The following is a 23,285-nucleotide window of genomic DNA, read 5'->3' on the forward strand; positions in this document are numbered from 1 at the left end:
AATATAATTTCAATTAAATGAAAGATATTTTTTAAGATAATATCATTAAATAAAGTAAAACTAATTAATATTTGTTTATTTATTTATTTGAAGCACCATTATTTTTCCTTGACTCATAAATTAGAATCTCCAGAATTCATTTTAAGAATTGTAATATGATGTAATAAGACACGTTTTACGATGGAGATGAGACTCGTCACAACAAGCATCAAAACCATATTGGAAGTGGACACGTACACTCATGTTCTTCCACCACCATTCTATTTAAGCATATTTCCCTCAACACAAATGCACACACATTCATCCATTCTATAATTTCCCAATGTCTGATATCAACCCCAACCAGCCACTACCAATGGATGAAGTGGTGACCTATAAGGAGTGTTGGCACAACCATGCTGCAGCACGTGGTCGTGTCATCTATGATGGTTGTCTTGAGTATCTTGTTGATCAGGACAATCTCATATGTGCTTGTTGTGGTTGCCACCGCAACTTTCATCGGAAGCACACCATTTTCAACGGCATACCTGAAACTCAAACACTAGATCGAGTGCAGGGGATGAGGCCTAAGAGAAAGAAGAGGACTACTTTCTCGTCAGAGCAAAGGAACAAGCTGATCTGTTTTGCTGAGAGTGTGGGGTGGAAACCTCGAAAGGATAAGAAGAACGAAATCCAAAGCTTTTGCTCCGAGATGGGAATGACCCGTAGGATGTTCCTTATTTGGCTTAGCAACAATCGTCACCGGGCAATCAAGAAAGCTTAGAAGTTGTTTGTTTCGCTGTCATGGTTGAATCAGTCTTGGCACTTGGTGTTAATAAGATCACTCTGTTCAAACTCAAAGTGTGTTGTTTAGGAAGTTATGGTTTCTTTTTCAGTTTTTGTTTTTTTGTTTTCACCGTCTTTTAGCTTTATTTTGTTTTCTTAATGTAACTGTAGTGCCTTGGCTTTAAGTGATCATTCAATCCATGTACCTTAATTTCTTATTTGTGTTGTTTTGGAATGTGTTTTTCATTCACCTTTTCTCTCTCTCTCTCTCTCTCTCTTTGAACTACCTTCGAAAAATATAATATTTTTTGTTTGGCTTGATTGTTTATTTATTGAGCCATAATGAGGTTTTATTTTGCTGAATTTCCAGAATGGGGTTTATAAGAAATATTTTTGAATAATTAATTGAGCTAATGAAGATCTTAAAATAAACAAGAGAACAAACTGCAAATGAAATCCACTTGTTTTCAATCTTAATCCTTCTTCCTTCCAATTAGAAAGCGTCACATCAATATTAATAAAAAAGTCACTGATTAATTTTATATTAGATTTGAACAAGATTAACATCTTTTGTATCTTATCTTTGTCACTTTGAAGCCAACCTCTTTGTCGTCTTCTTGTTTTGTATGATGATGGTGTGTGTGTTTCATGTTGTTCCCATTGATGAATGTGTTCTGTTGCTAAAGGTAAAAAGAAAATGAGTAGACTACAATTGAAAGGATGCATGTTTGGTTTGTATTGATATCAATAGATAAATATAGAAGTCAATTCAACAATCATACCAATTAATAAAATTCAATACAATAAAAAATAGTAGAACAAAATTTTAAAAATTAATTTATTTTGAAAAAAGGCATAAATTTAAGGTCAAGAAAGGAAGAAAGAGTTGTGATCTTGTTAGCAATGGACACAAATTAAGGAAAACAATTATGATTATGAGAATTGAGAATTGTTTAGATTAAAAGATAAGAGACATGTTGAATTAATTGAATCAAAGTGAAACAGAGACAAAACGTAAATGACGATGTTACTTTTCTTTAAATGTAATGTAAAATATGATGGCATTATTACCATGACACTCTAATTGGAGATGACAAGGTCATTTTTGTCAACAACTGCAATATGATTAAATTAGTCTACAATTTATATCTTCAATTATTTTTGTATATTTTTATCTATTTCTACAATTTTAATATTAAAATGAAAAAAGTATTCTATAAAATTAAGATATATTACTAATTAAATGACATTAATGAAATTCACTATCAAAGTCAACATTTATTTCAAATCGGTAGAACTAAGTTATAAATTAATAAGAAAAAAAAAACCCCTTCCTTACTAACTCTTGTTGTCACAATAATCCGTCACCTTAATCCCCTCCCTTTTACACTATTAAAAATAACCTTTTTAACGATGGTTGAAATGCACTTTCAACGACGGTTGTCAACAGTTGTTGCCAATGACGTTAAAAGTGAAACATGTTTTACGACGGTTCTATAAATAATCATCGTCAAAATGCGAGGTTTTTAAGACGGTTATTAACCACTAAGACAGTTATTACAAAATAATCATCTTAGAAAGTGATTTTTATTAGAGGTGGGTAAACGAGCCCAAGTCCATGGACTGACCCGCGGGGCCCGCGGTCCGCACGGGTTACGGACCAATTTTTTTAAACGGTCCATGGTTATGTCTTATTTTTGGGTCCGCCCTGCTTAACCCGCTAATTATGCGGGTTTTGCCCGCAGGGTCCGCGGGTTGCCCACAGCCCGCATTAGATTTAATTTGTGTGATCCTAACCCAATTATATTAGGTTTGATTTTCTCTTTTTCATTTTAAATTTTTCTTTTAAAATAACAGATAAAGAAATATATTAGATAAAATGATATAAAGATAAAAATAAAAAAATTAAATTAAAAGATGATAAAGATAAAAAAGATAAGATAAGAAAAATAAAAGATTTAAATCTTCCTTTTTTATATTTTCTCGATCTTTTTCTCTTTTAATCTATCATTTTCATATCTGAAAGTCATAAATAATAAAAATATCAATTCTTATTATTTAAGCCAAAAATAATTGTTAAATAAATATTTTTAAAGAAATTTCAATATATTTTTATTATAAAAAATAGCTCATATCATATTTGACAGTTATCATTGTAGCAGACTAAGAACACTTTTTCTCCTCACGTGTGCTTAACAAATATCGAACTAGACTTCTTGTTGATAACGTACAAGTCTTGATATATACTAAAAATTGGTTACTAGGATTTGATATGCAAGGTAAATAATATGTAATAATTATTGTCTTTTAATCACTTAACTTGACTTTATTCTAATATGAAAGATATGGAGATGGAGAAGGCTCAAGCTACTTCAAATATGAAATCATTTGTTGTTGGAGATGTTTAAATTTCATATTTTAGATTTATTGCTTGAATTTTCTTTTGTTAAGACATTATTTATTTTATTGATGTAATTGAAAAATTATTGAGATTTTATTTAGATTTGTATTAAACTTAATTTAATTGTATTATATTTTTATTAAAATTAAAATTCTTTTAAAACTAGCCTGTTTGACCCGCAGGGTCCGCGGGGTGGGGGCGGACCAATTTATTTGGTCCGTGGAAGAAGCGGGACAGACTGGTCCGATTTGCTACCAATGCGGGCTTATGCGGGCGGGTCTTACGCAGGACGAACCGACCCGCTTACCCACTCCTAATTTTTATTAGATATAACATTCTAAGGCAGTTTTTAAAAACTGTCGTAGAATGTGCGTCGTAAAATGCATTTTTCATTATAATAATTACAAAAATGTCATCGTCTCACTTTCTAAGACAGTTTCCTAGAGAACCATCGTAGAATAAGTGTCGTAAAAAGTTAAATTTGTAGTAGTGTTAGAGCCCACTCTCTTACTTTGTACCTGTAATTGAAAGTTTAAAAATTTATTTATTTTTAAAAAAGGCAAAAATATTCCAAGGTCATGAGAGGAAGAAAGGGTGTGTGATCAAGTTACACGGGACACGAATTAAGGAAATGGTAAACCTCCTGAAAATTGTTTAGAATCTCAAATGAGAGATGTGTTGGATTCTTTGGATCAAAGTGAATTGAAAACAAGACACAAAAATAGTTAATTTTCTCCAAATGCAATGTAAAATTGAGGTGACACTTTTATTTGACATGACACTCTCTTATTGGAGAGGACAAGTGATTTTTGTCCACAAACTATAGTAGGATTCAATTAATATACATTTATATCATTGATTATTTTTGTGTATTTTTTATTTATTGCTACAATATTAAAATAGAAAACGCATTCCATAATAATAAACATATACTACTAACTAAATGACATTAATAAATGCCACTATTAAAGTAAACATTTTTTAGACCGAAGGTTAGAAAACAATTAGATAAAAAAAATCCCCCTTCCAACTCTAATTGTTGTTGCAAGAGTCCATCATCCCAACCTACCCTTTAAAGCCTTTTCGCCTACTTCATTCTTGTAGTCAATGAAACCAAAAGGCTCCTCCACAACTACCTCTTCTTTCTCTTTCTTTTGTTTGTTATATTTGTTTAACTTTTTTTTGAATCCCTTAACATTTAGGTCCTTACTTCATCTTCTTCTTTGGTCTCAAAATCAATGACATCAAACTCGCCTTATATGTAATGTTCTATAGGTAACATTATTTATCTCATTTGGTTTAGTCTCATTATGTTGCGGTGCGCTTGAATGTTTGTGTGTGCAAGTTTTATGTTGCAGACACGAGGAAGGATAGCATCCAGGTGTTTAACCATAATTGTGGCAATTGGGAACCCAACGATAATGAAGGATCCATTTGTGGGGGACTTCCTTAACAAGGTTAAGGTGCCAAGAACAAAGATTGAGGACTGAAAGACAAAGAAGGTTATGAGGTTCATGAAGAAGTAAATAAATATTATTAAATATGAGGCTTGAATGCAACTTTGGTCCCCTTTTTTTGTCCAATCTTCAATTTTTGTCTCTTTATTTTAAAATAGGGACATTTAGTACTCTATTTTTAAAAATTCCACAATTTTGGCCAAATATTCAATTTTCCATGCATTTTATTTATTTTATTTTGGTTTATTGAATCTTAAACCTAACATATCCAATAAGGTACAATCAAGAAATGAAATAAATGTAGATAAATTTGAGGATTATACCAAAATTGCATATTGAGTTGAACAGGGATCAAAGTTATATTTAAGACTAATTATAACTTACTCCAAGAGTAAGTTATGCTTAACTTCACTTAATAATTATTTATAAACATTAAATATTATTAATCTGACCATTTGTTTGAGAACTCACCTTAAATAGATCAGATATACAGTAAGTAAAAAAATAAGTTGAGTCCATCTCCAAATTCTAAAATACTGAATCTTATGAGAATTGTCCAAATTTTGAAATGTAAATCTTCTGTCCAAATTTTGAAATTGGAGATGCATTGAATTGGTTGGGTTGACGTGAGGCAGAGATAAGAGACAAAACGATATTAATGTTCTCCATATGTATTATAAATTTGAGGTAACATTTTTAATTGATGTGATAGTCTCTAATTAGAGGGTATGGGTGATTTTTGTTCACAAACAACAATAGAATTCAATCTGTGATTTATCTCATTGGTTATTTTTGTACATTTTTATTTAGTTTTATAATAAGAAAATGAATTTATGAATTGAAAATGTGTTCCTTAATTTAGTGACAATGTGGTGTGTGTGTAACTCCTTTGATAAAATAAATATGCAAAGTTTATTTTTCCATACAAAAATTAATATAATGATATGTTAGTAAGGAATTTATGAAGGTATAAATCCTTTCATCATCTCAGGGGGAGAATGAAGAGAATAAGCCATCGAAAAAACATTTTGAGCATTCTAATGTATCAAAAGCCCATTTTGAAAATTTTAATGAGAAGAAAATTTTCTTTGATCCCTTTGTTGACATCCTTATTGAGAGTAACACCTCAAAAGTTATTTACATAAAAATGCTAGTATCTTTTTGCTTGATTTAAATAATATAAGTGTTGTGTAAATGTTTTTAGTAATTACTTACATAAGTGATATTTTGGTTATAACCGAAGAGAGTTAAAATTGGATTTTATGAAGTGAGAGAAATAAAGAATTTTTTGAGCCTAGAGTGTGGTGTCAACTGAATCATGGTATGAAAATGGATCAATTGCATGTCTTTTCAAGTTTTTTCCATAAGTGTTTTGATAATATCACATGTATATAGAATCATAAGTCAGATCTTCATCATAATGCATGTATGTTTATCAAATTATATGTGATTGTATGACTATGATACAAATAATTTTGACATGTGAAATAATATATGCATTTAATTGCTCTCTATCTTTTTATTGTTATATGTGGTGAGATGCATCCGAGTCTCTTACCTGATTGTGTTGTTTATGTTTGGGTTGATTATCATTATAGGTAAGGTTCAACACTATGGTGAAATGTATTATTTTTTTATTTTTAATTTTTTTTATCATCATTGTTGACATGACATTGTTAATGAGATATTTTTATTATGTGATATTGATGATATGATATTATGTTGAGGTGATATGTCATCTTTATTGATGTGGTACACAATATAACATTACTGTGACATCATCATTAATGATTTTTTTGTAATAGTGATTAACTCCAAAAATTAAAAATAAAAAATAGAAATTTGCGTAAATTGAACTTAATAAAAGAACTTAGCATACCAAAATTGAGAAAGTGCCAACTTATCGGTCCATTTTTATATTTAAGCCTTTGTAATATTTATTTATTTATTTAGCTATCATTAAAATAATCTAGTATTATTTAAATAATATTTTAAGAAAATATGCTTTTTATTTTAGTTTTGATTAGAAGGATTAGATAGAGTTCCAAGTTGACGCGGCTTGATCCAACATGACACCATTCAATTGGGCCAACTCAATTTGCACAAACATTTGATAAACGAGAAGAAAAAAATGTATAAAAATCAACATTCAAACACTGAACATCCATTACATTAGAATTCAGATCCAAATGCAGGAGAGAGAGACAAGAGAATGGACGCTTTTGATTCTGTGTTTGATCCGCTAAGGGAATTTGCCGAGGGAAGCCACAAGTCCTTTTCTTGAAAGATTATGACACATTGAATCCCTTGGCCATTTAACTAAGGTGCATGTTGTTGTCAATGACTCCTGCTATCATCAACTTATGAGCCTCTGACATATATAAATTCTGCCATTGCCATCACAAACCATCTTTTAATTCTTTGAATTTATGACATGATTCTTTAATTGGTTTGTGATCACAGGTTAAAATACTCATGCCGTGATTGAACCATTTCTCATAGCAACAAACAGGCATCTCAGTGTGCTGCACCCTATTTATAAACTTTTGTTGCCTCACTATCGTGACACCATGAATATCAATGGACTTGCAAGACAATCGCTTGTCAATGCAGCTAGCATTATTGAGCAATCGTTTCTGCCCGGGCAATTCCCTGTGGAGATGTCTTCAGCAGTTTACAAGGGTTGGGTTTTCACTGATCATGCCCTTCCTGCGGATCTTATTATTGATACTCTTATATACCACTAATTAAAATTTTCATTTATTTGATACCAGCATTGTGTATCCTTTTGATCTACATCTTTTATTTTGTATGCACTGTTAGTGTAAACCAATAAGAAATCATGTAGTTTATAAATCATGCTAGATCTTAACTAAGTTATCATAGATTTTAATTTGTGATTGGATTATAATATAAAAACCCTTTACACCATCCTACATTTACTAGTTTTTGATATTAAAAATGTTAAAAACTAATACAATTACAGTATTGAAGTTAAGGAGTGTTGAGAGAGTCAAAATTCGTTTCAACTATCTTTATATCTGAAAAAGAAAAAAGACATATTTGCTGTTAATAACAAGTTGTTTGTTATCCCCTTGATGCAGAGGAATGGCAGTGGAGGATCCATCCTCTCCCTATGGGCTTCGCCTTGTGATAGATGACTACCCTTATGCTGTTGACGGGCTAGAGATATGGAGTGCAATCCAGACATAGGTTACTATGTCTCCTTGTACTATCCCACAGAAGATGCAGTTAAGAAACTCTCGGAAGTGCATGCTTGGTGGAATGAAGCTGTTGAGAAGGGTCAAGATGACTTGAAAGACAAGCCATGGTGGCCTAAGTTAAACACCCTTCAAGATCTGATTCACATTTGCAGCATTATCATATGGTGAATTGATCAGCAATCATCAGAAGGCTTATTTGAGAACAATTACAAGAAAGATCGAGGCCCTTGTGGACCTAACAGTGATCGAGATATTGTCAAGGCATGCTTCTGATGAACTCTACCTCGGACAAAGGGGCAATCCAAATTGGACTGATAACAATTAAGGCAATTCAACCCTTTAAAAAGTTTGAAAAAAAGCTTAAGGAAATTGAGGACAGAATCTCTGGGAGAAACAAGAATTCAAGCATTAGAAACCGTACTGGACCGGGGCAGATGCCCTACGCTGTTCTTCTTCCTACCAGTGGAGAAGGCCTCACTTTCAGAGGAATTCTAATAGCAACTACATAATACCTGAAGCTAGCAGCAACAGCAACAGACCCAAAAGAGCCATCAGGAAACCCACTTACCTCAACGATTACGCGTGAAAGCATGAACCAGCTAGCTATTCCGTTATTCCAATTCCACTACTCTATCCCCTAATTCTGTTATTACAACAATATCCATTCTGTTATAACCATACCTGTGTATCCTCTTGATAGAATCATTCACCAAGACCTTAGATTGGTGATCAACAATTCAGTATAAAGGCATGAGAATAGTAATAAAATGGACAGACTTTTCTCCTTCTTCGTTTTCCTTCTTGTCTCCAGTTAGCTATCGAATTCCCAACAGCATCTCTATCTATCTAACAAGACTGCGTCGTCATGTGTGGTTTTCTTTCTTTCCAACGTACCTCTCATTGACAAATAAACGTGCAAGCTTATTCTATGCATGCTTAAGTTTTGTATGTGGATGCTGTCTTGTTTTCTTATTTAATTAGTAGGGAGTTGTATCAGTTTATGTTTCATGTTCACCCGTATCTAAGCTTGATATCCTGAACTATGAATGTCAAATCAAATTTCTCTATCTCACCAACTTGGATTTTCCATGGACCTGTTACATATCTTGACTTTGAATTGGGTACCCGAATTCCTCCCCTTACATTTTTCTAACCCCCCAACAAAAGAATGAGCTTCATTTTTTTATGATTATTATGTTGCGAAGAGCTTCTTGGTGATTAGATGGCAATCTGTTAGACAAATGAGTTAATTACCTACAGAGATATTTTGAATTTCAAGTTATTTTCAAATCCTTTTATTGGCCACTTTAGTGCATGAGGCCCTGGAACTAGCTAGAGTTGATTAGTGCACATGTTATTAAGCTTGGGCCTAATAAAGACACAGGAATATAAGATATCTTGAAACTAATGCCTCCAAAAGTGAAAGAACCAGAGCACCTAGTTGTGGAATATTCATGAACATTTCAAGAATTTTGTTGCAGAACTGACGAGAGAATGCGATAGGGAAAGCAGTATGGGATCCTGGAGAAGGATTTACAAGATCAGCTCATAAAAGAAGATAAAAAGGTAATGTAGAAACACCTATCATACTTTTATAATAAAAAAATATTTTATTTTAGTTTAAGTAAATATTTATAGTGTTTTTTACATTTATATTTATTTAAAAAATGATAGAATTTTTACATAATCAGTTATAAATTTTTTAATCAATTTAAAAATAGATTCCATAATTTAACAGCTAAGAATGTTCTAACAATCATTTCACTTACATATTTATTAAAAAAATATCATATTATAGTAATTAATAAAAAGGCATAATTAAAATTCACTAAACGTAATTATAAAAATTTGTAAAAGTCATTTCACTTACATATATAACGGTTTGTACATGATAATGTACAAATTATTTTTATTATTGATGCATATATTATTTATTTATTATAGTTAGTTCTTTTTTAATTTTTAAATATTAATATAAAACATAAAAGATCATCACATACATTATAAGAGTTCAAATATTAATTAAATTAATATATACACAATTAAAAATATTTTTTTAATAAAATATAGACTAATAGATCGATCGAATTAAAATATTTAAAATATGGTTAAATCGATTCTCAAAATATATTAAGTGCATGCTTGATTTCATGTTAGATTACTCAGTCTAATGATGAAATATCAGTTAACATAATTTTAGATAAATTTTTATATGTAATTAATTTCACATTGAAGAATTGATCGATTATGCATCTATAATTGATTATAAGTTAAAATAACTTTACTTTTTGTTAGCATTTAATGAATTTTTTTATACAAAATTTTACTATAAACTTGATTTTATAATAAAAAATTCAAACCTAATAAAATCCCTCCTTACTTCAAAATTAATTCTAACTGGAACTAATTTTATAAAATTAAGTTTGTTAAGGCTGCTATAGACACACTTCAAATTTGATTTCTAAATCATAAATCTTAGAAAATTACTTTCGGACAGATAACATTGACACTCATCGTAACGAAAAAAAAAGGCTCAGTATATTGCATATTATTATGAAGACAATGGAACATGTTTTTAAATGTACGGGAAAGCGCAGGCTATATGATCACACAGAACATACTGTTTCAGTTTCAGGTAAGAAACAATGGGACATGTTTTAGATGTGGGATCACAAAGAACATACTGTTTTAGGACAGAAACAAGTGGGGCATGGCAGTAATTTGCATGGATAAGATTTTGAAGGGAAAGATTTTCAATAAATATATGATATATAAATTATATATGGAAGATATGGATATTAATTGGATAATAATCATAGAGTACGTGCAACCAATTATGTCAGACAACTTGCATGTAGACCAATAGATGTTGCCAATTGGGATTCTCAAATGGTCCTGTTGCATATATATCTTTTCTTTAACCATATATGATATACCTTTTATTAATTAAAAGCAACGGGCGTGTAACTAGAAAATTTTCACAATATGTTTTATTTTGTGGTGTTTTAAGAAAAATCATTTCACTTTTCCATGTTAATAAGGCCAACAGTTGCAATCTAAAGCAAGAAGATAAAGATGAAGGAGAGTCTACTATAGTCATTAGTCATTAGTCATTGTCAGAAGTCAAGGACAAGATAGATGAAACAATGAAGGAAGAAAGATGTTAGCTCTACCTACTTTCATGCCTAAGTTAACTATATTTAAAAGGCGCATTAATAAGCCTTACAGAAGGATCATAATACGTCTTCCAGATTTTTTCACGTCAAATTCCAATTTTACGTGAAAGCTACAATTCATTGCTTCAAGATTGAGTGAATTTATTATGTCAACTAATGCCATTTTTTTTTTAATAACTAATGCCAAACCAAACATACATGTATTGTATTCGATAAAAACGTGAGAAAGTGCGTCGAAGGTGGAACTGTGACAGGCACAATAGCTAGTCGTAGTTTGGCTGGAAAAAAAAGAGCTAGTCGTAGTTCCATGTTGTAGAATGTAGATAGTTGACAGGCACATCGATCTGCTGAATGTGAAAAGGAGAAAAATAATGTGTGAAACCAATTTTTTTCTATCATTAAGTGTGAAACCAAACTATTAATAAAGGAAAAAAAATAATGTGTGCAACCAAATTATTAATGCCACCCCAGTCTGCTTTGCTTCAGTTCAGAGTACCAGTGCTACGACCGGTGAGAGGGAATTTAATATTTTTATTATTAAAATATATTCTTCGTTCTTATCTTATAAATATTTAAAATTTATTCTTATGAAAATTTTAATATATTTTTTATCCTCACAACAAAATGTAAACATGTAATATTTTAATTCAAAGTTGAATTCAAGATATTTAATCTTATGTGTGAATGTCACTATAAATTCTTAAACTCTAATTAAAACGACATGATATTGATACTTAAGATAGGATTTTTTAATTCATATCAAAGTTAAAATATCATACATTTACATTTTATGATGATGAAAAATATAAGAAAATTTTATAAAATAAATTTTGAATATTTCGATATTAAAGGAAAAATATATATTTTAATTTATTTTTATGAATATTTTATATTTTTTTATAGATACTTACTGATCTTGTTTGATATATTTTTTCAGATTTTTTATATTCCACTATTTATCATCAATTCATCCCATTTAAAAATTTAATCCTTGGTTTGACCGAATAATTTTAAAAAAATTGAATAAATTTTGTATATTAAATAGAAGTTTATTTTTTTTTAAAAGATACATTCTATTTTTTTTCTTATTCGATGTGTTTTTAAAAATTTTAATATATGTTTTCTAATATTTTTATCTGAATTTATTTTATGTATTTTATAAAATTTTGCTCTTAAATATTTTGTCTTTTACATTTTATTTACCTTTTGAAAATAATACGTTTTTTTTTTAAAATATTCTGTAAGACAACTACATCAATAAGTGACATGTGACATACAGTTTTCTTAACAACCTTAAAATAATAATTAAGAAATTAATTAATGTATTATCAATTACAGTAAAAATGTTTTTTTAAGAGACTAAAAATGTTACAAAATATGCTTGTGCAATTATTACTCTTAAAATAATGATTAACAAAAGGCTTAAATATAATTAGGTTCCTCTATTTTGTTTGATTGACCATTATGATTTTTTTATTTTAAAATTAAAATATTTAATCTTCTAATTTAAAAAATATATGTAATTTTAGTTTTCTCATTTTAAAATAAAGATATTTAATCCTCCTATTTTAAAAAATTTATAATTTTGATCAAATTCTCAATTTTATCTATATTCTATTTCTTTTCTTTTGGTATAATTAAACTTTAAACCTAACTTTTTCATTTAAGTTATCATAAAAAATGATTTAATTAATTACAAAGTAAGAAATTAAAAAAATAAAAATAGGTAAAGATTGAACCAAAATTATGGATTTTTTAAAATAAGGAAACTAAAATTATGAATTTTTTAAAATATGGGACCAAATATTTATATTTTGAAATAACATAACTAAAATTATAATTTTTAAAAAAAATAAAAAGATCAAATTTCTCAATTCTAAAATAGAAAGATCAAAATTATGAATTGAATAAAATATATAAATTAAAATTATATTTAAGTCCTAATAAAATTCAATGTATAAATGAATTTAATATTAATGTTTGTTAGACTTTATTCTAATTTGGCGCTAGTGCCAAGTGGGATAGTGACAAGTGACAAAATTGAATTTTGATGAATTTATAAGAAAAATTATTAATTTATTTATTAAGTGAAGTCATGAAATGTAACTCGACTTCAGTTTTTATTTTCAACCATGTTTAGGAAAGTAATCTTTTAAAGTGAGTTGATACGTACCGTTTAATTATTTATTAGTCGAGATTAATCTTTCTTTAAGATTTTTAAAATAAAAGAAAAAGACAAATGAATCCGGCCCTCTTTCTCGTGTCACCTTTTTCTCTCTTTGTTGTCTTTTTCATTCGCCATTCCTCTCACAACAAATCCCGTGAGCTCGAGTATCGGTGAAGGGCAAATTGGGCAATCCCTCTGTTTTAATGTGTCTTATGTCTAACTCACTAGTTTTGACATTGGCTTATTGATAAGGAGTTTGGATAATATATACTAAGTATTAAGTTCTATCTTTATAATAATAATAATAATAATAATAATAAAATGTTTCTCTGGATCTCTGGTCTAGTCCTGATTTTTTCCAACACCTCAGTGTAAAGCAAAATCACAATGTATAGCATATTTGATACGGAAAAACAAGGTTTTAATGAATAGCATACTGATAAAAAAAAAAAAAAGAGAAAATAGGAATAGGATGACCTTAATTTGGGTATGGTTTGTGTCCTGAAGTGGGACTCATGTACTTTAATTTGGCTTCTTGTTTCCCTGCTATGCGTGGCCACTTTGTTACAAACTTGCCAACATTCCATAAGTATTTTTAATAGGAATTTTTTAAGTAGATTTTTTTTTTGTGTTTTCTACACTATTATGTTATTGTATAAAATTTATACACAATTTTATTTTAATGATAAAAAACTTCAAGGAGTTCACATTTTTATATTTTTTATTTTCACTTAATTATGATATTATCATATGTCAGATAAACATTATTTTTTATTGTTAAAAAATAATTCTTGATATAGAATACAAATCTTATTTTTAAGAAACTTTTCATATCACATAGATTTGTTCCAATAAAAAAGAAATCGTTCCATTACTTAATAAACCCTTCAAAAAACTTTCATGTGGAGATAGTTTTAGATTTCACCATCAATAGGTTTAGTTCACATTTGGAATGTATCGATAATCAATAGAAGAAATATAGAATAATTTTAAAAACAATTTAACATATACTATACTAGTAATGGTATTGGAAATCGGTGGAATGCATGGTTTTTTTAGTAAATAAAAGAATAAAATATTTAAATTTTTTAAAAACAAAAATAAAATACGTTAAAAAAATAAAATAAAGGTATCTAATAATTGACATGTGTCGACATTTAAACAGATTATATACATAATACAATTTGTGAATTTTATACCCTTTATTTTAATTTAAAATTTTCATTTTTATTTTCACCCTTTTTATTTTTATCATCTAAATTAAACACAATATAAGATGAAACACCAAGATCCCATTCACAATTGGATTTTGATCATTTACAAAAAATTTCTTATCTATTTCTCTCATATTTTCCTCAACCAAACATGTTAAAGAATTAGGAAAAGAATTTGTCTATCACATGACTATCATATGTAAAATAATAAAATAAAATATCGACAATTTGATAGTCAAGTCTTGTTAAAACATTGTGTATTATTATTTTACAAAAATCATGTGATAAGAGATATAAGATTAATCTAATAATTAAGAAATGAAGAAAGAAAATAAAAGATCATGAGTTCAAATCTTCAAAGTGATTTTTCTGAAGTAGTATTTTTATGTTTATTCTAATTTTTGCATATAGTACATTCTAATTAAGGAAAATTTGTCATTTCCTATTTTTTGTATATTTCAATTTTTCAAATAAAATATTTTATAAAAAGTTAATAAAAATAAATTTTACCTTATAATATATTTTATATTTTTTTTATATTTTAGTTGTTTCAAAATTAGATTTAAATGATTTATTTAATAAAAATAGTATACTACACTACCTTAAAAAGGAGCATTCAAATATTCATTTATAATTTTATCCAAAAAATTTATCCCATTATTCTATAATAATCGTTATGTAAGAAAAAATTAAGAATATATTCTAAAATAATTATTATTTTAGTTTTTAAATATAATATTAATTATTTTTCACTTACATTTCTTATAAAATTAATAATATGAACTATAATAAAATTAATAATTTTATTTTATCTATTTCTTAATGTTTTTATTTATGAAAAATATTTAAGAGACCAAGACACAAAGAGACGGATGACATATTTAAGAGTTAATTACAATGAACATTTATGTGATTTGTTTTTATTGTATTTATCTTTCTTATCTTTTTTTATATTACTTTTAACCTCATGTTATTTTTTGCAAATTTTTTATTAGTAAATTTAATAAAAAAGCATTCATTTATAAAAGAAAAAATAAAGCCAAAAGAAAATGATCTTTAAACAGTGACATGAAGAATTTTGTGAGATAACTATTTTAATATCTAATTATATATAATTTTTTTGGTTTAGTTAATTAAATTTTAAATCTAAATTTAGTTTCTTAAAATTTAATATAATTTTTCATCAATCAGTTTAATGTAAAACAATTACAAAATTAAAAGGAACGAATTTAATATTTAATTAGGTAATTGTGACTCATGAATAGTCATCTCCGACATTGATGTCTCCTACTAATTTATCTGCTGTGGCCTGTAGGTAATGAATGCGAACGATTTGGGTCATTTTAATTTATTTTAAGTTTGTTTTATTAAAATTTCTTGTTATTCATGTAAAATTTACTACTTATTCTATTAAGATAAGAATTTTCTAATATGTAATCCGTGAGCCGTGCCGTGCGATATGTGAAGGTGATGTACAGGTTGTGACGTGCACCACTTTGCCGTGTTGTTAAATGGTTGCTTCTAGAAAGAGCTAAGTTTTATTGCTTTATTTATTTATTTTCAATTTTTTTAGTTTATTGAGCAATGATATACTTCCCTTCCTTCTAGAAAGAGCTAAGTTTTATTGTTTTATTTATTTATTTTCAATTTTTTTTTTAGTTTATTGAGCAATGATATACTTCCCTTCGCAACCGCACTTAAAAAAATAGTTAATTTAATTAATTATATTAATTAATTATATTATAATTTTATTTATTTATTTATATTAATATTTCAATAAAAAATAATTAAATAATAATATATAAAGACAAAAATAATTATGCATCTAAAAATTAAAAAATAATCTTATAATTAATGACGAAAAATGTAAATATTTATATATTATATACATTGACCTTCCTAGCATACTCTCATCTAATTTTTACTGGAGTATGATAGTATCTTATACAATTTTTTTAAACAACAAAAACAATAACTTCTTGTCTATTAGTAGATTTACTTAAGATCAATATTATAGTAATTATGCCGTTGCTTTTATCCGTATTATTCTCCACATTTCTCTCTCCAAATCTGATGGCTCGACACCCTGGTAGAGAAGCTCAGCCTTCACACTCTTGCAATCACCTTCTAAAATTTATTTTGAATTTGTTTTTTTTCTAGAATTACACATAATATTAATTATTAAGAAAATTATTTTTCTTAAATATTTTTATTGAGTTTAATTCTTTTAATCTTTCTTATATATCATTCATTAATATATGTATTTATTTCTGCTATACATGTGAATAGGGAAAAAAATAAAGCTTCCAACATAAGACAAAATTAGACTCTCACAGCAGAGTCTAAAACATTAATATAATTCACTTATTATTTATTGAATTTAAAGAAGTCACTCATAATTAAGAATATTTTGTGAAAAAAGATTAACATAAAAAAATATGTTTAGTATTAGTTGTTATGATGAAAAAGATAGTCACAAGTATGTTAGAATTTTATACAAGGTAATTAATAACTACATGACAAAATGATGTTATTATTAAGCTATTAACTCCAAGTTAAATAAGGATATCGTGCCGAAACGTGTTGGTTATAAAACGAAGAAACTCCTTAATTTAAAGGGAAACCCTTGCTAATAATCAATGTTCTCTTATCATGTTAGTTGGAAAGAATAAAAAATGCGAACCTTTCATTTTCCTCGGAACATTTGGCTCATTAAATAATTCTTAGTTTTTGTCTATAAGTACCTTGCATCACTGTGTTCTTTTCCTGACATCTCACAAGCCAAACAAGGATGTACCATCGTTTTTTTCCATAAGAAAATATCGTTGGTATAGCTTAAAGAAGTAGCTAAGAATGTATTCAGGGGTGAAAGGGTTGTTCAACAGAAGCCAGAAGGTGAAGGGAACGGTGGTGTTGATGCGTAAGAATGTGCTTGACATCAACAGCATAACGAGTGTGAGAGGGCTTATTGGCACCGGCATCAACATAATTGGCTCAACAATTGATGGTCTTACTTCCTTCTTGGGTCGTTCTGTGTGTCTTCAGTTGATTAGTGCTACCAAGGCTGATGGTTAGTTCTTTCTCTCTCTCTCCTTGCACTGTATAATATTAACTCCTCCTTCCTACTTTCGTAAGGAAATTAAATCAAAGATATTTTTTAAAATACAAATCTAAACATAAAATATATATTATATTCCATTCTTTATCATCCTTATCAATAACCTGATCAGTTTTCACTAGGCTGACTAATCAGCCGGCAACAACTAGATTGACTTAAATTCATAAAATATATGTTTTACAGCAACAGTCGAAATATATATAAGAAAAAAATATGACACATTAACTAAGATAATTCATTACATTTAATTGTATAAAAAAATGAAGAAATAATAAAAATGTTTTAAAAAAATTTACATTAAAGAGATGAGATTAGCTATGCATCATGGACACGCATGGGAGCTGAGGAAAAGGTGGTTGAAAGTATAGAATAAAGGATAAGAGAAAAGGAAAAATTAATATTTTTATGTTTTAGAAATTAAACAGATAGAATTTATTTATAAGAAAAACAAAATTAATAAATAAATTATTTTTTGATAATTCAAATAGTTTTTTTATTTCCTTGACGTGAAGCTTTTTGATGAGTGTCTATATATATATATACTTCCCTGGCTTAGCAGAAAAAAACTGTGATAGTATTACTTTTAAACATATATTGCATGCTCAATCACAAAACAATCTTAATATAGTCTTGAATTTATGTATATTTTGAACTTTTGTAGGAAATGGAAATGGGGTAGTTGGAAAGAAGACCTATTTGGAAGGTATTATTACGTCGATACCAACATTGGGAGCAGGCCAATCTGCGTTCACTATTCATTTTGAATGGGACGCAGACATGGGAATTCCTGGAGCATTTTTAATAAAAAATTATATGCAAGTTGAGCTCTTCCTAGTGAGTTTGACTCTTGAAGACATTCCTAATCAAGGAAGCATGCACTTTGTTTGCAACTCATGGGTTTACAATTCTAAAGTTTACGAAAAGGATCGGATTTTCTTTGCCAGTGAGGTAAAACTATTTACACCTAGAAACTATCTGCATACTACATAGTGTTGTTGTTGTTTTTAACCCAAGCAACTATATCCATATGTTTATAAAATGAAAATGTGTAAAATATTAATTTGGTTTCTCAAGTATTATTTTCTCCCAAGTAATCTTTAAAGTAATATTTCAATATGGATAACTATGTAACATGATTTTTAATATTTGACAGATTACTTGTAAAATTTTGTTATGTTAAAAACTATATATATATATATGAGAGAGAGAGAAAGTAATATTTAAGGATGAAATTGATGGTTTATTTAAATAAAAAATACGAATTTTCACATGAAACATCTGCATCTGCACCACTACACAATTATAAATAGCAATGTTGTTTGTTTTGCTAGCTAGATTAATTTTTGATTCAATAATAATGAACATTAAATAAATATATTGCAGACATATGTTCCAAGTGAAACACCAGGTCCATTAGTGACATATAGAGAAGCAGAATTGCAGGCTCTAAGAGGAAATGGAACAGGGAAGCGCAAGGAATGGGACAGAGTTTATGATTATGATGTTTACAATGATTTGGGCAATCCTGACAGTGGTGAAAACTTTGCTCGTCCAGTTCTTGGAGGATCTCTCACTCATCCCTACCCTCGTAGGGGAAGAACCGGTAGAAAACCAACAAAGAAAGGTTACACAACCTCTATTTCTTAAGCATAACTCAATTTTGTTTCCAATTCTTTTTATTAATAATACTATCTAGTTTAATTTTCATAAATGATTAGTGTAACAAATTTTACATCATCAATCAATTAAAACTCATCTTTTTTTTCAATGAAACTAAAAATCTTCTTAGATATATTTTTTTATAATAATTATTATAAAAATTAATAAACTATCGTGCATGAACATAAATCTATGATGTAACAATAGTATAAAAATTATGAATATAATTTATTGTATTGTTCCACTCTTGACAGATCCCAACAGTGAGAAACCTGGCGAGGCTTATATACCAAGAGATGAAAATTTCGGTCACTTGAAATCATCTGATTTCCTTACTTATGGGCTAAAATCTTTAACTCGAAGCTTCTTGCCTGCACTCAAAACTGTTTTTGATATAAATTTCACACCGAACGAGTTTGATAGCTTCGAAGAAGTGCGTGCACTCTGTGAAGGTGGAATTAAACTGCCTACAGATATACTTAGCAAAATTAGCCCCTTACCTGTGCTCAAGGAAATCTTCCGCACTGATGGTGAAAGTGTCCTAAAGTTTTCAGTACCTGATTTAATTAAAGGTATATCCTATGTAAAGATTTATATATATTTACCAAAAGATATATATTGTATTTATATATATGCTACATGTAATGTGAAACTTAAACATCTTAACAACACATTTAGCAGCGCTAGAAAACTTGTGCATTGTTGAATTTTGTAATCCAATTTGACGGTTATTTTCTTGATTGTTTGGAGTAGTTAGTAAATCTGCATGGATGACTGATGAAGAATTTGCAAGAGAGATGATTGCTGGTGTAAACCCTTGTGTGATTCGTCGTCTACAAGTAATTAAGTCCAAATGTTATACTATTGTTTAGTTTTTCCATGTTAAATTTGTACTTTGTATGACATAGTGAAGGAAAAATCATTGTATGACATCTTTCCTCATGATATTCTTTAATGAATCACAGGAGTTCCCACCACAAAGCAAGCTTGATCCCTCAGTCTATGGTGATCAAACAAGTAAAATGACTATAGATCACTTGGAGATTAACCTTGAAGGGCTCACAGTAGATAAGGCAATATATATCAGATGTGTTTCACTTCAATAAAACACCATATGGGAATTTCTGCTATCCTAAAGACAACAACACATTTTCTAATATATTCTTTCAAATGCATTTTTTTGTTATTAGTTGACATTTATTAAGACTAATAAAATCATGTAAGAGACTCATTAGATAAGAAATGAGACTTCCATGATGTTGTTATCTAAATGAATTTCAACTAATAAGAATATGATTAAGAATGTGTCGTTAACAATTGTCTTGCTACTACTTTGTATTGAGTCATTTTATGTGTTATTTGAATCTATGAAACTAAAGGTGTTTACATTGCATTTGTGGAGCAGGCGATTAAGGATCAGAGATTATTCATATTAGATCACCATGACACATTTATGCCATTTTTGAGAAGGATAGATGAATCTAAATCATCAAAGGCTTATGCCACTAGAACAATCCTTTTCTTGAAAGATGATGGGACCTTAAAGCCATTGGCCATCGAATTAAGTTTGCCACATCCAGGTCAACAACAGCTTGGTGCCTATAGTAAAGTCATCTTGCCTGCAAACCAAGGTGTAGAAAGTACAATTTGGCTGTTGGCAAAGGCTCATGTTATTGTGAATGACTCGTGTTATCATCAACTCATAAGCCACTGGTCTGAACTCTCTCATTCTGATCATTAATTACAAACAATTTTAATATATGCATGAAGTGATTCTCAATCTTTATATTTTTCACATGGGGTTACTGTAGGTTGAATACTCATGCCGTGATTGAGCCATTTGTCATAGCAACAAACAGGAATCTCAGTATTCTTCACCCTATTTATAAACTTCTATTTCCTCACTATCGTGACACAATGAATATCAATGCACTTGCTCGACAATCACTTATTAATGCTGATGGCTTTATAGAGAAAACCTTTTTGGGTGGAAAGTATGCTGTGGAGATATCTTCGTCAGGTTACAAAAATTGGGTTTTCCTCGACCAAGCATTACCTGCTGATCTCATCAAGAGGTAACCCTATGTGAACATGAACCGTGTAAATAAATTTATATCTGACACAACCCTACTTCATGCAAGAGTTCTATGAACTTAAGCATGAAAAATGCAATGGCTTAGTTAATTATCTTATTTTAAACTTTCAATTTTTTTTTTTAATAATGAGAACCACAAGGACTAGTTTGCAGGCAACTCGAGTTTTGATCTTATTAAGGCATGTCAAAATTAGCTTTCTTAAAAATAAAAAACATACAGTAACATATATCTCAATTGTAAAAAAACGCATACAGTATATATCTCTTTAATGATGGCCAAAGTAGTTATATAACATTAACATACTTTTGTTGTTAATAAGAAATTCTTTTGTGATGATTAAGAGGAATGGCTATTGAGGATTCATCTTGTCCCAACGGCCTTCGTCTTGTGATAGAGGACTACCCTTATGCTGTTGATGGACTAGAAATATGGGATGCTATTAAGACATGGGTACAAGAGTATGTCTCCTTGTACTATGCAACAAATGATGCAATTAAAAAAGACCATGAACTCCAAGCATGGTGGAAAGAAGTTGTTGAGAAGGGACATGGTGACTTGAAAGACAAGCCTTGGTGGCCTAAAATGCAGACTCTTCAAGAGCTTATTCAATCATGTTCTACTATCATATGGATTGCTTCAGCTCTCCATGCAGCTGTTAATTTTGGACAATACCCTTATGGTGGTTTTATCCTAAACCGTCCAACTCTTAGCAGGAGATGGATTCCAGAAGAAGGAACTCCAGAATATGACGAGATGACAAAGAATCCTCAAAAGGCTTATTTGAGAACAATCACGCCAAAGTTTCAGGCTCTTGTTGATCTTTCAGTGATAGAGATATTGTCAAGACATGCTTCTGATGAGGTCTACCTTGGACAGAGGGACAATCCAAATTGGACCTCTAATCCAAAGGCAATAGAAGCCTTTAAAAAGTTTGGAAAAAAGCTAGCAGAGATTGAGACAAAAATCTCAGAAAGAAACCATGATCCAAATCTTAGAAATCGAACCGGGCCGGCTCAATTGCCCTACACTGTGCTTCTTCCTACCAGTGAAACAGGGTTGACTTTTAGAGGAATTCCCAACAGCATCTCTATCTAAATGAGTGTGGCTCAATCGTATTGTACTTTTACTTTTGAATATCTCATATACGTACGTAAGCTTATGTTTATTTTAGGGTGATGTTTAGTAATTGTGTTTGTTTGAGTAATATTGTATTTAGGGTAAGATTTAGTAATATGGGTGATGTTCAGAATGCTAATTAATAAATAAGCTCTTTAGCAAACTACTAGCTTGTTATTGCAGTTGACAGGGAATTGTTTCTTCTCCCTTCAGCTGTTTTAAGTTCTATTCTATATTTGAGCATTGTAATATTTGCACTGTGTTATTGGTGTCAAGATTCGACCAATCAATTCGATTAATATTAGAGTAAATAATATATGCTGTAAAAAAATAATATTATATCTAATCATATGTTAACTAAAATGATTGATAACATGATTTTTTTACAATAAGAAAGTATTGATTTAATTTTTAAAAATTCAAACCACATTTATTTAAACAGTATATATTTAAAATTTATATCCATAATTTTTCAGAAATCTGATTTCGATTATATTGAAACTGATTTTAAAATTGGTTTAAACATAGCTTGGTTTGATTTGTCATATTAATTTGTGATGTTCCAATATGTAATATCCGTAATTAATGCTCCAATATATAACATATTTTATCCCTGTTATAAGTGATAATGAGCTAGAGAAGCTCAAATTTTCTACAGAACAAAGGGAGAAATTTCACATGTTGTACAATCTAAAGCAGCTGAAGAAGATCATTGATTATGACTTTTATTGAATTTTACTACTTTTGTCTACATGGATCTAAAACACGCTTTTGTATATATACTGTAATGGGTATTGCTTACTCTCTTGTTCCTATTCTTATATATATAATATAAGATTTAATTATCTAATTATTCAAGATTAAAAAAAAGTGATTAATTTAATTAAGATAT

General features: G+C 29.1%; 2 protein-coding genes and 1 pseudogene across 2 annotated transcripts; all 3 read left to right on the forward strand.

The window, feature by feature from the left end:
- The first annotated feature begins 322 nt into the window (after window positions 1–322).
- Window positions 323–763, forward strand: LOC102668663 (zinc-finger homeodomain protein 6). The gene has a single exon (XM_006586338.4). It carries the CDS (start codon window positions 323–325, stop codon window positions 761–763), a length of 441 nt encoding a protein of 146 aa, XP_006586401.1.
- Window positions 764–783: 20 nt separating this feature from the next.
- LOC113002390 (linoleate 9S-lipoxygenase 1-like) lies at window positions 784–9,350 on the forward strand (annotated as a pseudogene).
- A 7,756-nt stretch (window positions 9,351–17,106) lies between these two features.
- On the forward strand, window positions 17,107–22,556 carry LOC547694 (seed linoleate 9S-lipoxygenase-3). Its single transcript, XM_003531548.5, has 9 exons — window positions 17,107–17,474; window positions 18,184–18,470; window positions 18,906–19,146; window positions 19,436–19,753; window positions 19,935–20,020; window positions 20,147–20,254; window positions 20,587–20,894; window positions 20,993–21,256; window positions 21,619–22,556. Exons 1-9 carry the CDS (start codon window positions 17,258–17,260, stop codon window positions 22,370–22,372), a joined length of 2,583 nt encoding a protein of 860 aa, XP_003531596.1. The 5' UTR covers window positions 17,107–17,257; the 3' UTR covers window positions 22,373–22,556.
- The last annotated feature ends 729 nt before the right edge of the window (window positions 22,557–23,285 follow it).

Source organism: Glycine max, chromosome 8 (assembly GCF_000004515.6).
Source record: "Glycine max cultivar Williams 82 chromosome 8, Glycine_max_v4.0, whole genome shotgun sequence".
Classification (NCBI taxonomy): domain Eukaryota; kingdom Viridiplantae; phylum Streptophyta; class Magnoliopsida; order Fabales; family Fabaceae; genus Glycine; species Glycine max.